General features: G+C 35.0%; 1 protein-coding gene across 7 annotated transcripts in view; it reads left to right on the top strand.

Moving 5' to 3' along the window:
* Positions 1–15478, top strand: part of KMT2E (lysine methyltransferase 2E (inactive)) — a 94358-nt gene that overhangs the window by 12226 nt on the left and 66654 nt on the right. For 3 of the 7 annotated variants that reach the window (XM_026503892.4, XM_048212907.2, XM_048212908.2), the window contains exons 2-3: positions 8685–8757; positions 11874–12058. In XM_026503892.4, the coding sequence (XP_026359677.1) occupies positions 11988–12058 (71 nt within the window). In that variant the 5' untranslated portion in view covers positions 8685–8757; positions 11874–11987. Of the gene's footprint in view, positions 1–1231; positions 1367–8684; positions 8758–10283; positions 10366–11177; positions 11375–11873; positions 12059–15478 lie in introns of all 7 variants that reach the window. The other 4 variants (XM_048212902.2, XM_057304079.1, XM_057304078.1 and 1 more) reach the window with 4 other exon arrangements.

Below are 15478 nucleotides of genomic sequence, written 5' to 3'. Positions count from 1 at the left end.
AGACTGGCTACTCTAAAAGCTTGAACAAGACATATTATAATAAGTTAATAAAGTTTGCATATCTGAGTAATTTTCTTAATGGAGGCTTAGATCTAATTCCATAATTCATTCTTGAGAGTGAGATGCATAGACAGTTTTTAACTACGCTTCAACTCTCTAGTTCTTATGCACTGGTCCTTTTATTTCCAGTTTTTTGTTTTTTTCTATTTATATTAACGTATGCAGAGGAAGAAGTTGATTGTTGAATACTGTAAGTCTTGGGATTAAAAGGACTGGGGGAAATGCTGTAGAAATAAATGGTTTAAATGTGGAAAGTATTTTTTCTTTTGCTAGTCTCTTGCTGATTTTGTAGTTTGTTAATACTTAGAAATTACTCTTTTTTAGACTTAAGGTTTCTATAGTAAATATCTTAAATGTAGAATTTTAAGATTTTTTTCAGATATTTATGATAATAGAGCCACTGTTTTTCACTAAGTGGCTTTAGTGGTCAACAGATTTGTGACTGGGGTTGATTAAATTTATCATTGGATTGAATAATGGGAACTTCATGCTTTTAATTCTAAGAAGGAAGGCGCTAACATTCATACCAACTCTGCAAGGTAGATATTTTACCCATTTTTTATGAGAGGCCTAGAGAGACTCAGGGTCACATAATTAAAAGAGTGACTGATCAAGGGGTGCCTGGGTGGTTCAGTTAGTTAAGCATCCAACTCTTGATTTTGGCTCATGTCATGATTTTAGGATTGTGAGATCAAGCCCCACATCAGGCTTTGCGCCCGTGTGTAGCCTGCTTAAGATTCCTCCTCCTTACTCCCCCACGTACTCAATCGCGCACTCTCTCAAAAAAAAGGAAAAAAGGAATGGCTGATCAAGAATTTGAATTCACATCATTTGAAAAAAATCCTCTCTATTGATCCTTATAAGGACTAATTTTTGGCTAAGTAATGAGAATACACAAATCATTATCAAGGGCAATTACTTAAAACTACTCTAAGATACCTTTGATTATATGGCCCTTGCTCATTAAAAGGGCCTTAAGGGCAACTTAATTTTGTTCACTGCTCATTCCCGAGCACATAGACCAGTATCTAGAACATGTTAACATAAATATGTTAAATGGATAAATTTGAGTTTATTTTATTACATTTTAAATTAATAGAATAGTTGCCCTATAATCTGGGGGAGAAGTGCTTAAAAACATGCAAGATTTCTTCCATTGTTTGGAGATCAGATATTCAGAACTCGATGGTGACAAGCTGGAAGGATGGTTGATTATTGGAAATTACTCAGATGATGAAGATGATGGTGGGAACCATGGAAACTGAGGAAAAATGAATCTGGAACCCTGAGGAGGCACAAAGGCTAGGTGAGCAAATATAATGGGAGATTAGAAAAAAGAAGGATTAAAAAGAATCAGAAGAATGGGGTACGAACAAGAAATGGAATGAAAAGTGTGTGAAAGAGATCCAGTTTGAACGTTTGACTTTTGCAGTGATGGCAGATATTGAATAGATACATACCCTATAGACGGCTAGGGATAGGAAATCAAACAGGAATGAATGGTGAAATCCAAGATGGATGGAGACTAATAAGGAGTGGATTGAGCCTTGAGAGTCTCCACATTTTAAAAGTAATAAGAGAAAGAAACAGTTACAAAAAACAAAAGAAAAGTTCCAGAAGGAAATCAGTAATGTTCTTCTGTGGCAGGTATTTTGCTTTGTTTTGAGAAAAGTTAGTGTTCATCTAAAAGGGGGAGGAAGGGATTGAATGTGTTAGGATAAGGAAGAATATGATTTAATCAAGGATAATTTAGGTGGTATCTTAACCACCACATTCTAGGCTTTGATAGCTAAAATGTAAATATTCCAGTTCTTGGTGTAGGGTAAAGTAGATGATCCAGTTTTGAGAGCTAAGCATCTAATAGCTATTTCAAAATAATGGGTCAAAATGTAAGCTAGTGGTTTAAAAAACTATAATACATTCTTTGGGAAGTTAAGGGAAGAGATTAGGGTAGAACAGGTTTTATAGCTGGAATAGTTTTTTGAGGTAGTCTGGCTCAGTTTTTGTTTATAGATGAGGAAACAGCCCACAGGAGGTTGATCTGCTAGAGACCTTGAAGCTAGTTTTGTAGCAGAAAAGTCTTAAGTTGGGAAGTTGAGAATCTTCCAAGGAAGCATAGTAAGTACTTACATGATCCTTGACTTTTTTTTTTTTTTAAAGATTTTTTAAAATGTGTTTATGTGACAGAGTGAGTGAGAGAGGGAACACAAGCAAGGGGAGTGTGAGAGGGAGCAGGCTTCCCGCCGCTGAGCAGGGAGCCTGTTGCGGGGCTCAATCCCAGGACCCTGGGATCATGACCTGAGCCGAAGGCAGACGCTTAATGGCTGAGCCACCCAGGCGCCCCTAACCTTGAAGTTTTAATAAGATTTTTTTGGGTGGGATGGAAAAACGTAAAGGAATATTACTTTAGAAAATTTGAAGGGGAATGAGCAAAGATATGCCAACAGTAGCAAAAAGACTGGCATAATCAGAGAATTTATGTATTGGAATATTAACATGGAACAGGGTAACCTGATAATGTCAAGATTGGAACTTAACTGTAATTACTGTGAGCTACTATGCTTTTTTGAAGAGGGCAAAATTAGGATACTAGTTGGTTTCGAAGTATATCTGTTTAGTGTCTAAGCAGTTGTTATAAAGGGCTGGAGAAATGCGTTTTTAAAAAATAAGACATCCAGTCCACATCCCAGACTTACTAAATCAGAATCTGTGGGAATGAGGCCTAGGACTGCATCATTTTCAATTCCAGACCCCAGGTATATGAAAAGTAGCAGTTTGTGGATTCATGTGTGAGAACCACTGGTTTAAAGGTCAAGTTAGAATAGAGAAAGCGACCACTTAGAAAATTACTCTGGCAGCCCAGGGCTGAGATAGTAAAATGTAGACAGTAGAATCTGAAAGATTTATTTAAATCCTATTAATTAGATTTGATACGTATTGTTTTTAGATATTGAAATAAGAGAGGACTTGATCTCTAATCTGAAAGAAATGATTCAAAATTGTGATTGAAGGAATACTACTTAGTTAATCCTGGAGAGGATATTGTTTTACTTGAGACTAGAATGAAGAATGAGAAAACAAAATTATTGCCAACTTTAATTGTTTCAGTCAAAAATTGTGCCCTCACCTGGTGGGATACTTATTTAAAGGCTGAAAAAGCAAGAATGAACCAGCCTAACAGTCTGTATAGGTTGACTAAAAGATAAATGGAGTTTTTTTGTTGTTTTTGTTTGATTTTTTATTACAAAAGTCTCCAGCACTACTTTTGGAAGCTTATTTTTTTCTTTTCTGCTTTGTGCAGGTAGAGTTTACCAGTGAAATAAGTTTTTCATGTCATACGTTGAGTCAGGAAGTATTTTCTTTTAGCCAGTGATTTTTGAGCTATTCTCCAGGAAGCCATAGGCTTTTCATGGAACTTAACTGGTAGGTGGGAGGATATGTAGGTAGGAACATTCCCCTGCCACCCTCTTCAACCACAGACTTAGCAAATATGAGGTACAAATGCCTAATGTACCTGTTCACAGACATTACTGATCACTTGAGGCCTTCTCCCTTTATATCTGGCTGTGGCCTCCTTAACATAGTACTTCAAGTTGACATTAGCAATCGTTAGGGAAAGCATAGGAGTTTCAAGCTGTTTTTCATCCTGGAATCAAAATACATGCTTAGATTTCACTGTAAAGTTTCATTTGTAAAAAAGTTTCTGTCAGTACTCAGAAAGGTTTGAAGGCCACAATTTTAATGTCATTTTATAAGATTAAATTTTAAATTTTGAAGTAATGTAGATTTACATGCCTTTGTAAGAAATTATACAGAGAGGGGTGCCTGGATGGCAGTTGGTTAAGCGTCTGTCTTTGGCTCAGGTCATGATCCTGGAGTCCCAGGATCAAGCCCTGCATCGGGCTCCTTGCTCAGTGGGGAGTCTCCTTCTCCCTCTTCCCGTCCCCCTGCTTGTGCTCACACATGCATGCTCTCTCTCACACACATAAGCAAATCTTTAAAAAAAACAGAGAAACTATTTTTCCTTTACCCAGTTTCCCTCTCCATGGTAACATCTTGCAAAACTGTAGTACAGTGTCACAACCACAATATTGACATTGATACAATCTATCCACTTTGTTCACATTTCCCCAGTTTTACCCCTGTGTGCATGGGCATGTGTGTCTGTGTTTAGTTCTGTGCATTTTTATCACATACATAGGTTCCTATGTCCTCTACCACAGTTAAGACAGTTCCATCTCTACAAGAATCCCTGGTGTTACCCCCCTTATAACCACACTGATCTGTTCTGTTTCTGTAATTTGTCATTCAAGACTCTTAGGTAAATGGAATTATATGGTATGTGATCTTTTTGGGATTGGCTTTTTTATTTCACTCAACATAATTTCCTGGATATTCGTCCAAGTTTTTGCACGTATCAATAATTCCTTTATATTGCTAAGTAGTGTTCATTTAATGTCATTTTCCCATTTGATAGGTACCGCATAAGACGTGCAGCCTCATACTTTTCCTTTTAAATCTGCAGAACATGTCTCTCATTTTCTTTTGTTAACTTCCCTGATTCTGTTTTCTAACATCTCAATCCCCAACTCCATGAGGACTATTGGCAGCACAGTTTAAAAATTACTCATGTAGATAGCAATTTTTTTTTAACAGAAGGAAGTTGTAAGCGGTTAAGCGTCTGCCTTCGGCTCAGGGCGTGATCCCGGCGTTATGGGATCGAGCCCCACATCAGGCTCCTCCACTGTGAGCCTGCTTCTTCCTCTCCCACTCTCCCTGCTGTGTTCCCTCTCTCGCTGGCTGTCTCTATCTCTGTTAAATAAATAAATAAAATCTTTAAAAAAAAAAAAAAAAAGTTGTAGAACCCATGAAGTATGTGGTATTATGCTTTACAGGTATGATGCTTCACATATGTGATGCTTTACATTGAAGTATGTGGTATTACTGCTTTTGTACATAAAAGTAAGCTTTTAAGGAATTTGGGAACATGTGATTATTCTCAGGTTTGAAGATTTTTTTCCTTTTGTACTGTGTAGTGAGCAGTAAATTCTAAGATATGTAGTTGTGGGCCATATGGCAAGTAGAAAGTGGCAATAGATAACTGTTTCAGCAGGAAATAGCTTTTGTTAGTTATATTCTCAGGTATGAGTAAAGACAAAATTCTGAGAGCAGTTTTGTGTGTATAGGAAACAAATTGTTTATACCCAGAGACTCCAGTCTAATCTCTCAACTCTTATCAGTCACTGAATTGCTATTTTATTTATTTATTTTTTAAGATTTTGTTTATTTATTAGCACGAGCAAGGAGAGAAAGAAGCAGACTCCCTGCTGAGCAGGGAGCTGGACGCCCTGCTCCATCCCAGCACTCTGGGATCATGACCTGAGCCACAGGCGGACTGTTAAACCAACTGAGCCACCCAGGTGCCCCTGAATTGCTACTTTAAAAGGCCACATTTTACACTGTAGTTTAGTGATCTCCAACACTTTGGGGGATGACAAATACTACTCAAAAATGATAGTGTGGTGCATTAAAAAACTGATAGTATTGAAATTAGTTATTTTAACTTGTACGTGCTTTGAGATGGGGAAGGAGGAATGTACCAGTACTTCAGCTGGTTGCAGAACTGGTGTTTAGAAGTTTTCCAAAAACTCTAGTAGAAAGAATGGTACCCCATTATGTAATGCCAGACAAATAGTTCACTATATTGTATTCATACATGTATTTTTTAAAATAATGGACTTCATCTTTTAGAGCAAGTTTAGGTTCACTTTAAAACTGAGAGGAAAGTATAGATTTCCTACATGCCTCCTCCTGACCCAAGTACAACCTTCTTCATCGTCACTGTTCCTCATTATTATGGTACATTTGTTACATTCAGTGAACCAGCATCGAAACATCATTATCAGCTGAAATGTATAGTTTGCATTACACTCACTTTTTGTCTTCATGTATTTTTTTTTTAAAAAGGTTGTTTTTAGGGCGCCTGGGTGGCTCAGATGGTTGGGTGACTGCCTTCGGCTCAGGTCATGGTCCTGGGGTCCGAGGATCGAGCCCCACATCTGGCTCACAGCTCAGCAGGGAGTCTCCTTCTTCTGCCTCTCCCCCTGCTCATGCTCTCTCTCTCTGTCTCAAATAAATAACTGAAATCTTTAAGAAAATTTAAAAAACGCTGTTCTTCTTAATACTTTAATACCTTTTTTTTTTTTAAGTTTATTTATTTATTTTGTTAGGAATCTCTACACCCAACGTGGGGCTCAAACCCACGATCCTGAGATTGGGAGTCACATGCTTTTCTTACTGAGCCAGCCAGGCACCCTGGTCAGAAATTCTTAATAGTTTATTTGACTTTTTACAAGTATAATAGTTGAGAATTGTTCTCAGTACTCATTCTTAAGGACGTTTACTAAATATTTAATTCCCAGAAATTTTATCTGATCATCAAGCTAGCACTGAGTGCCACACACAGTCTTTGAAACAGTGATTCAGAAATAGGTTCTGTGATTATTCCTATTTACAGATGAGGGGCTAAGGCTTCAAGAGAATAAGTAACCATTATTAGTAAGTGGCAGAATGTGAAAGCTGAAGCATTGCTACTTTGACATTGAGTTTAGTAGTAACGGAATTGTGTTAAATGTGATAACAATGAAACACTGTGAGACTTTTACAGAACCAGAAAATACACTTTTTTGAACATTGAATTTTATATATAGGTTTCCATTTTTCAAGTAGGTCCACTAACATTAATCCTGACACAAGAGTACAGGTTTTCTTAAATAGATTTTATTTGCTATAAAAGTATTATAATGTAGGTTGGTGAAATTGTTTCTAGGAACCAAGTGGTTGTTAAAAGGGGATTCAAGTTAAAATTCAAGTGTTTATATAGGTAGCCTTTGCTTAACAAATAGTTTCGTGTAAGGAATTGTTATATTTGTGCAAATTAGTAATCTCAAATTTGGAGCATGGTTCCCTAACTTCAGTATACTAGCGAAGCACATGTTTGTTCCTGAAAATAATAGAGAATTTGAATGTCCTTTGATTATGTCCTTTGCACCACCCCCGAAATATTTTAAATCCGAATTTTAGACTTTGAGACCATGTGTCTCCACTTTTGTAGTGTTTTAATGCAGTGTTGTGGAATGCATGTAAATTCATTCAGTAGATCAGGTTTGGGGGAGGAGCAAGGTGGGTTTCATTACTATTCTTTCAGTATGCTAGAATAAATGTAGTCCAGATGTCCTGGAGTGTGACGCTTATGTATTTATTTAATTTCTCCTCTTTTTGAGAGAGGCAGTTGTCATTTTTTTCCTCTTAACTGTAAACACCAGTCATCTAGTGAATTTTAATTTCAGGCAAACTAATGTGTAGGTTCTGGAATCAGACTGCTAGCATTCCAATCTTGATTCTGCTATTTATTAGCTGTAGAACTTAAGACAAGGTTAATCTCTACCTTGACTGTAAAATGGGGATAATAAATGTACCCACACGATAGGCTCATAAGGATTAAGCATTGTAAGCACTCAGTATTTGTTATTGCTATTAGAACCTCTATTTGAGGAGATTTGAGTATCAGGTAAGTGCTTGTAGAGCACTGTCTGATAGTAATATTAACCCAGTTGGAGAAATAATTCATTCTTTTGTCAAAGTTACTTTTTGTTGCTTTTTGGAATCTGATATTTATTGTTGTTTCGATTATCAGGAATAATCTGTTAATATACTTGTGCTTATATGGTTTAAACTGTAAGATCATCAGCCTAACCTACCTCCATTTATAGTTCAAGCCCAGAGTTGTGAAATGACTTGTCCAAAGTTTCATAAGCAATAACTTGGTAATAGATCTTGATCAACCAGTATTTTTTTTTTTTTCAATTATACCTTAGTTAACTGCTACAGAGAAAAGAAATTTTAAAGTCATAGTAAGGGCAGCTTAATTTCTAATTTATAAGGAAATCTTAATGTATGTGGTCCCTCACAATTTCTTTCAAGTTTATTTCATTTTCATTAGTAATTTAGCCAAAAATTCACCAGGTTATTAGTGATACATGTCCAAAACATAAACACTGATTTAATTTTAGTGTTTTTTGAGCTCTAAGTATAAGGTACTTAGGACAGAAAGATAACAATACACGACTCTTCAAAGAGATTATGTTAGATTGGGCACTTTTATTTGTAATTTTAGAAAAAAAAAACTCATATTTTCATCCTGCTTTTTGGGTACAATACTCATCTTTTCAGTGGTATTTTTTGTTTTCTGAACATGGTCTTAAAAGCAGCCTCAGCCTTCCAGTTTTTCTGATAGACTGTTTTTAATTGCTTTTCATAGCTTTTTATCTTGTTTTTCCTACTTTAGGGTTTTGTTTTTGTTTTGGTATTGTTGCCTTTGCTTTGTTAAATCTGTTATTAATATTGTATTTTTCCAGTTTCTATTCAGTTTGATTTGGTACTTTGCTTTAATTGTTGTCTTTACTATGTTTACATTCATTTGTATAAAGAAGTGAATAATTTATTTTTTTAAGAATTAGCTGCTGTCTTTGAGTCCCTTTGATTTTAGGTGCCATATTAGAAGTACCTAAAATTTTATGCCATTTAAAAACAGCTCAATACTCCTGTGTTCACTTGGTTTCTAGGTCTGTTCTGGATAGCAGGTTTTGTGAAGACATTTATTCTTTCTTGGACCTCAGATTTACCAGACATCTCATGGTATTTCTTTTTATATTATTTCTTTAATGGCTGCCATTTTTCTCAATGTACTTTGTATATATTTTGCTTGCCAGTTGGAAAACCAGTTTCTTGATTCGCATATAAGATGTGAAAGCTTTGTGGTAATTCTTTGGATTGTGTTGAATTGTTGAATTTCCTCCAGTTGTGGCTGTGTTATAAGCTCACACCTTTTCTGCTTACTGCTTTGGCTTTCCCTTTCTTCTTTTTAAAGACACAGTGATTTGATCCTAATGAATTTATGATTTTATTAAATACCAACTACATTTTTAAACAGTGTGAGTTTTCTGGCTATAGAGTTTTTGATATTAATGAACATAGTGAAATATTTGCCATTTTATGGTCTCAATAGATAGGACCTGTTGCCTTCTGACCTCTTGTGAATAGATTACTGAGATCTTCCCTGTTGAATCAAATTTAGTCTGTGGTTCTGTTTCAGATGCGATGATGTGTCTATCCTGGGGATGAGCATCTGTGTTTTTAGACTGATGCATTTGTGGAAAAGGTGTCCTGTAGTTGCTGTTACAGCACTTAACTGTAGAGGTTGACAGCTCATTTGGCTAATGAGACCAGGGGTGAGGTTTCATCTTAGATGCTCTCATTCATTCACCAACCCCTTACAGAGTGCCTGTTATGCTCCAAGCACTGTGCAGGGTTTGAGAGACAGGCAGTAATCACACAAACACAAGCTATTGTCTGAAATAGGCTCATGGCAAGCTCTTCATTGCTTTTTAAAAATAGTTCAAATGTAGTGTTTATTGAGGATTGTATATTTTATAAAAATGGAGCACACTATTGAATACATATTCAAGTAGATTCTTTTAGGTTGGAAATATTACTCAGTTACTTAAAAGAATACATAACTACTTGATTTCTGCTTTCTAGTTTCTGCCTCTGGTTAAAACAAAAAAGTGCACTACTTATTTAACAACATACACCTAAAATATAAGACTTCTTATGAGTCTAATGTAAAGATAAGCTGAGCTGAAGAAAACGTCTATCAAGTAGCTTCTATCAATAAGGAACAGGATTTTTTTTTAAGCTGTAATTGTTATCTGCTGTTAGATCCATGTCTTTAGCATTTTAAAGAAATACACAATAATGTACCGTTTGAATAGAACAAACTTAGAGTTTTGTATTGCTTGCATTTTGTTAATTTGAAATTTTATAGCTTTATGTGGGTTAATAAATACGGCTTGTATGAAGTAACTCTCATATGGTCTGGGGTGCAGAAAAGACGGTAGGGCAGCTTTTCCTTTTTCTCACTCTGCTATAATTATTTTTGGAGGATGATTTTAATTTGATGGAGACTGTAAAAACATGGCAAGTTGAAAACTGTGATTACTTTAGTCTTAGAAACTATTAGAAGATTCACTTTAAATGAAGTCTAGAGAGCTTTTCCATGAAGGAAGAGCAGCTCTTATGTGACTGCCACATATTGATTGCCAAATATGTGCAATGCTGTGTACAAAAATGTTTTACATTCATTATTTCATTTTTTTTCACAGAAACGCTATGAGGATAGATTTCCATTTTATAGACAAGGAACCTGAGGCTTAGGTTAAATAACTTGCCTAGCTTACACATCTGGTGAGCATTAGAGATAGGTCCAGTACTTCTTTTTTTAAGTTTCAGGTGCAAAAGCCTGTTATCGTATATTTTTATTATAATATCTTATAATCTAGTAGGTCTCCCCCTGTTATACATGGTATAAAAATAGAGGCTAGTTTTCTTGGAGAATTCAAACCACTGTTACCACTTTATTTCCCTATTTTGGTGTTTGCTCCGATAAGGAATGAGCTCACAATCTGCATTATCTGTGAAATAGGAATTAACCTGAATTAGGTATTCTCGAGGTTAATTGTAAAAATTAAAAATAAATAAAAGAACTGCTATTTGAAGAAATCTTGCTCTTCAGTATTTCAGGTATAACATGGCAAAAAACAATTTTGACTGTTGCTCTTTTCCTGTTTATAGGATTATCTCTGTTTTTGTCCTGAGATGTACTATTTTATTACTGAAAAAATTTTGAGTAGTTATTTGAGTACCATGTGCAGGTGTTATACAGTGAATTAGATTAGAAGCATTGATGGTGAAGCTGAATATATTTTGTTACTTGGTAAATTTGTTTAAAAAACATTTGAAGTGTGTTAGTTTTCTTTGCTAATTGCCTGTATTAGGGAATGTTAGTTCTAGGGAGTTGATACTAACTGAAGAAATTGAGAACTCCCTCAGTAGACCTGTATTTATGTAGTACGGAAAATGACAACCACTTTAAAACAGTGGATTTTATTACAAATAAAGTTGCTTTCCTTTTATACATTATATAAACAATAGAGTCAAACCCTGGTTTTATTTCTTTTTTTTTTTTTTTTTTAAGATTTTATTTATTTATTTGACAGAGATGGAGACAGCCAGCGAGAGAGGGAACACAAGCAGGGGGAGTGGGAGAGGAAGAAGCAGGCTCATAGCAGAGGAGCCTGATGTGGGGCTCGATCCCACAACGCCGGGATCACGCCCTGAGCCGAAGGCAGATGCTTAACCGCTGTGCCACCCAGGCGCCCCATCCTGGTTTTATTTCTTGAACTGAGCAACCTTGGTTAAGTTATTTAATCTTTCTTGCTTTTGTGATCCTCAGTGGTAAAAGATCCCTATCTCAGAGCTGTAAGGATTAAATAGATCATCCATCTAAAAGCTTAATATGATGCTCAGTCCCATAGTAAGTACTCAGTATTTGTTTGGATCACTTTCTGAACCAGGAAGACTTGTTTTGGATACTAGTGCTGTAAGAAATTCCATTTTATCTTTCAAAATGAGTAATATTTGTTGGTTCTTCACTAAGCAATACACCTTAGTTAATCTTTCCCAAAGGGAGATTTTGATTCAGAAACTTCTTTCGATCACAGTCCCATAACTTAATTAAAAAAAAAAAAAAACTAAATGAAATAGAGACTCCTTCCCTGAGCAAATTCTAATTTATATGTATATTTTAATGAAGAATGCTTTCTTCATGTATTTTACCTACTGTTTTTATAGTATGACTGTGTTAGGAATATGAAGATGATTTTTAACTTTCTGTTCCCTTTTCTTTTAAACAGGGTTTGTGGATGCACTTAGATGTTTGCAATGAGCACTGTGGCTGGCATGCCCCAGTGTTTTGGATACCAATGCATAGGACTCCATAGTAATCGAATTTACCAGAGGCGAACGTCATGAGCATAGTGATCCCTTTGGGGGTTGATACAGCAGAAACATCATACTTGGAAATGGCTGCAGGCTCAGAGTAAGTATTTAAATTAAAAGTATTTTGGATAAGAAAGGCAGAATGTTTTATACAGTTATTTTAGCACAATCAAGCAGTGCTTGATTTGCATTTATATTTTTTCTCATTTTAGATTCTTGTTGAAAACAAAATATCAGAAGGTTAAAGACAAAAATTCCTTTAAGTTACTTTTTAAAACAACTCTTGAGCCAAAATGCTGTATCTTTTTCTAATTCTTTTTGTCTTATCCATCTGCTAATTGTCAACCTCAAGAATCAAGATAATAGGGGCACCTGGGTGTCTCAGTTTTGGCATCCAACTCTTTTTTTTTTTTTTAAGAGTTTATTTATTTATTTGACAGAGATAGAGACAGCCAGCGAGAGAGGGAACACAAGCAGGGGGAGTGGGAGAGGAAGAAGCAGGCTCCCAGTGGAGGAGCCCGATGCGGGGCTCGATCCCAGGACTCTGGGATCACACCCTGAGCCGAAGGCAGGCACTTAACAGCTGAGCCACCCAGGCGCCCCTGGCATCCAACTCTTGATCTCAGCTCAGGTCTCAATCTCAGGGTCGTGGGTTCAAGATAATAGATAACTGTTGTTTTTTTAAATTGTAAGATTTGTCATGTTTATATTGGAAAAGTAATTTGGTTTTAAATTTGAATATTTAAAAATACTGTAAGATCCATTTAAACATGGAATTGGCTTTTTTTTTTAAGTTGAGTTGAAAAACAATCCATTTTTAAATAAGAGGGATTATTTTCTGCTGGATGATTATTTTGATAACTTTTGCTTTTATAAGAGCCATTTCTGATGTATTCAGTGAAAGGTTCTTACCTTGCCTCTAGACTATTTGTTCTAGGCCATCGTGCAGATAGATTTCATTATATTTTGTTTTTGAATGACCAGCCACTTTAACACTAGGTTATTGGCTGTGAGGATTAATTGATTGTTTTTGGAAATTGCAGGGGATTCAAGTAGCAGTGTTTGAAGGATAGAAAGATGCATGTGTTTGTTCTGTTTCAGTAAATGGATGTATTGTGTCTAATGAGACTCTAATTGACGAGAAAGCTGATCTTATTAGAATTTAAGTTTGAAAAAGGAAATTTATTTATTTTAGGGCCTCTGAAACTGATACATGGAGAGGATAAAAATGCTATTTATTCTTCTTTTGTTGTCATTTCAAGTGGTCTGAAGTGTTTCACTACTTCTGTTTGTGCTATTGGGAAAAACCCAGAGATGCTCTCTAATGTTTCAGTAATATATTATACAGTCTGTTTAACTGTATGATTGTTGTAATACAATTTTTAAAAGCCATTATGTTTTTTGCACTATGTATAAATTATTTTTGTCATAAACTAATAGATTCCTAACAAGGCATTCTGTGACGGTTGCTTGCCATTATTCTGCCCAAATAGGGATACTTTTGGAATTAAAGATCCTGGAAGCAGTGCTTGGGAGACAAAGGGTTATGAGTCTGAAGGACTGGTTTTTCTTCATATGAAGTATCTGGTAGATGCAAATCCATATCTGATAATAGTTACAGGTGTTTATTGGTAAAGATGCTTTGCTTCCTAAATAGAATCACCTCTATAGTTCTTTTTTTTTAAAAATAGTCTTAAGCAATTAATGCAAGATGTAATTTCTGAAATTTATATACTGGATAGGAATTTGTCTAGTGTACAGTATGAGATACATTTGTCCTTTGTTGGCATGTCTAGTATTTGCACTTGAAAGTAATTCACAGACAGAATGGAAGACATTAGCATACAGTTAAAAGGGAATGAATAATAGTGAAAGAGGGCAGTGTAGGGAATAGCTTCCTATTTTTTTTTTTATTAAATGTATTTATTAGAGTACTTACAGAATAAGTATGATTTTATATTATGGAGCCAAATCGTTTTGGATACAAATATGGCCATTTTTATTATGGGAAAATGATCAATTTGTAAGTAATTACAGAATGACAATCTTTCTGTTTTAGGAAATTATTATTTTTTTTCTATTCCACATACAGATATATGTCGCTTGGACATAGCTTCCCCCACTCAGTGGACACAGAAAGTATAGCTGGTGCCAATATTTATTATGGGACAACCATCAGAATTTTTGTGGTTTAATTTTCAAGCTTTTAAATTCCTTTTTTTAAATATAAAACCTGGAAGCTTAAAAAGACCCTTAAATAATCTTTTCCCTGCTTCCCACAGAAACTAAGCTTTTAGAGTTGTTTTTATAAGAAATTTTGATGTAATTAATATGATGCTTTCTTTTTATTTCAAATACATCAAAAGTTGTGTAAGATGCAGGATGTTGGGGGAAGGATGCATGAGACTTCCCTATTTCTTTGTTTACCTCCTGTGAAGCTACAGAATTATTTTAAACTAAGAAGTTTTTTAGAGAATTACATTTTATTGTATTCATGTAGCTATATCATAATAATTATACATAAATTTTTTTTAAAAAGATTGTACTGCTAAAATACAATCTATCACTAATAAACTATTTTAAAATTTAGGAGATACTCAGTGATTGTTTATTGAGTGTGTTAGTACACTAGACCATATTTACACTAGCTTCTAAAGCTATAAAAGAATTATTGGATTGCTTGCTCATCTAGTCTATCTGTAGCATTTTATAGACAGGAAACTGAAGTTGAATGTCTAGTTCAGGATGTGTGAAAAATGGGTTTGCTGAGCTCTAGTCCATTATTTCCATACTTGGTAACATTTGCTGTTGAATTAATGTGTCTCTAAAATAAAACTCATTATTCTCACCAAGTCCAGCTTCTTCTTTATTACATTTTTGTGCTCTTCTCATCACTAAGTTTCGATAAACCTTAGGTTTGTTTTGCCTTTCCTTCAAAGTTAGGGATCTTGTATTTTACTCTTTCTGTTCCCTATTACCTTGCCAAGAGTTGGCTCTCTACCTAATGTTTGAACTAAAAAGAATAATTTTAAAATATTTTATGAATAACTGACCAGTGAAGATTGATAGATTACTGTTCAGGTATATCTGCTTTAATAATAAGAATAAAATTTAAAAAAATAAAATTTTGTTTCATTAGCCTAAGTATTTTTTAAAAGGAGTTATAAACATTCCACAGTCGAATGTAATTGAAGATGTTTTATTCAAAAATTACTTTTTACTATACATAGCATTGATAAAAACCAATACCTAGATCTTGATGAATGGAATTGGAGTTGAAGCCAAATGCTACAGGGGAGACTCTTAAGATCCCTTAAAAATTGCCTGTTAACTACTTAGATCTTAGCAGTAAGTTTTTTACCTGCATTGTGTTTGTCCTTAGATTTGAGAAATACCTGTCACAACATACAGGTTAACTCAATGACTAACTGATTTTCTCACTAGTGCCTGGCATGATCCTGGGTACAATAAAAAAATGTGGAAAGATAATGATATATTTAAAGGGAAAATTGAGCTAAGT

This window comes from Ursus arctos, unplaced genomic scaffold, assembly GCF_023065955.2.
Source record: "Ursus arctos isolate Adak ecotype North America unplaced genomic scaffold, UrsArc2.0 scaffold_3, whole genome shotgun sequence".
Lineage (NCBI taxonomy): Eukaryota > Metazoa > Chordata > Mammalia > Carnivora > Ursidae > Ursus > Ursus arctos.
This window is presented reverse-complemented; position numbering and strand designations above follow the sequence as displayed.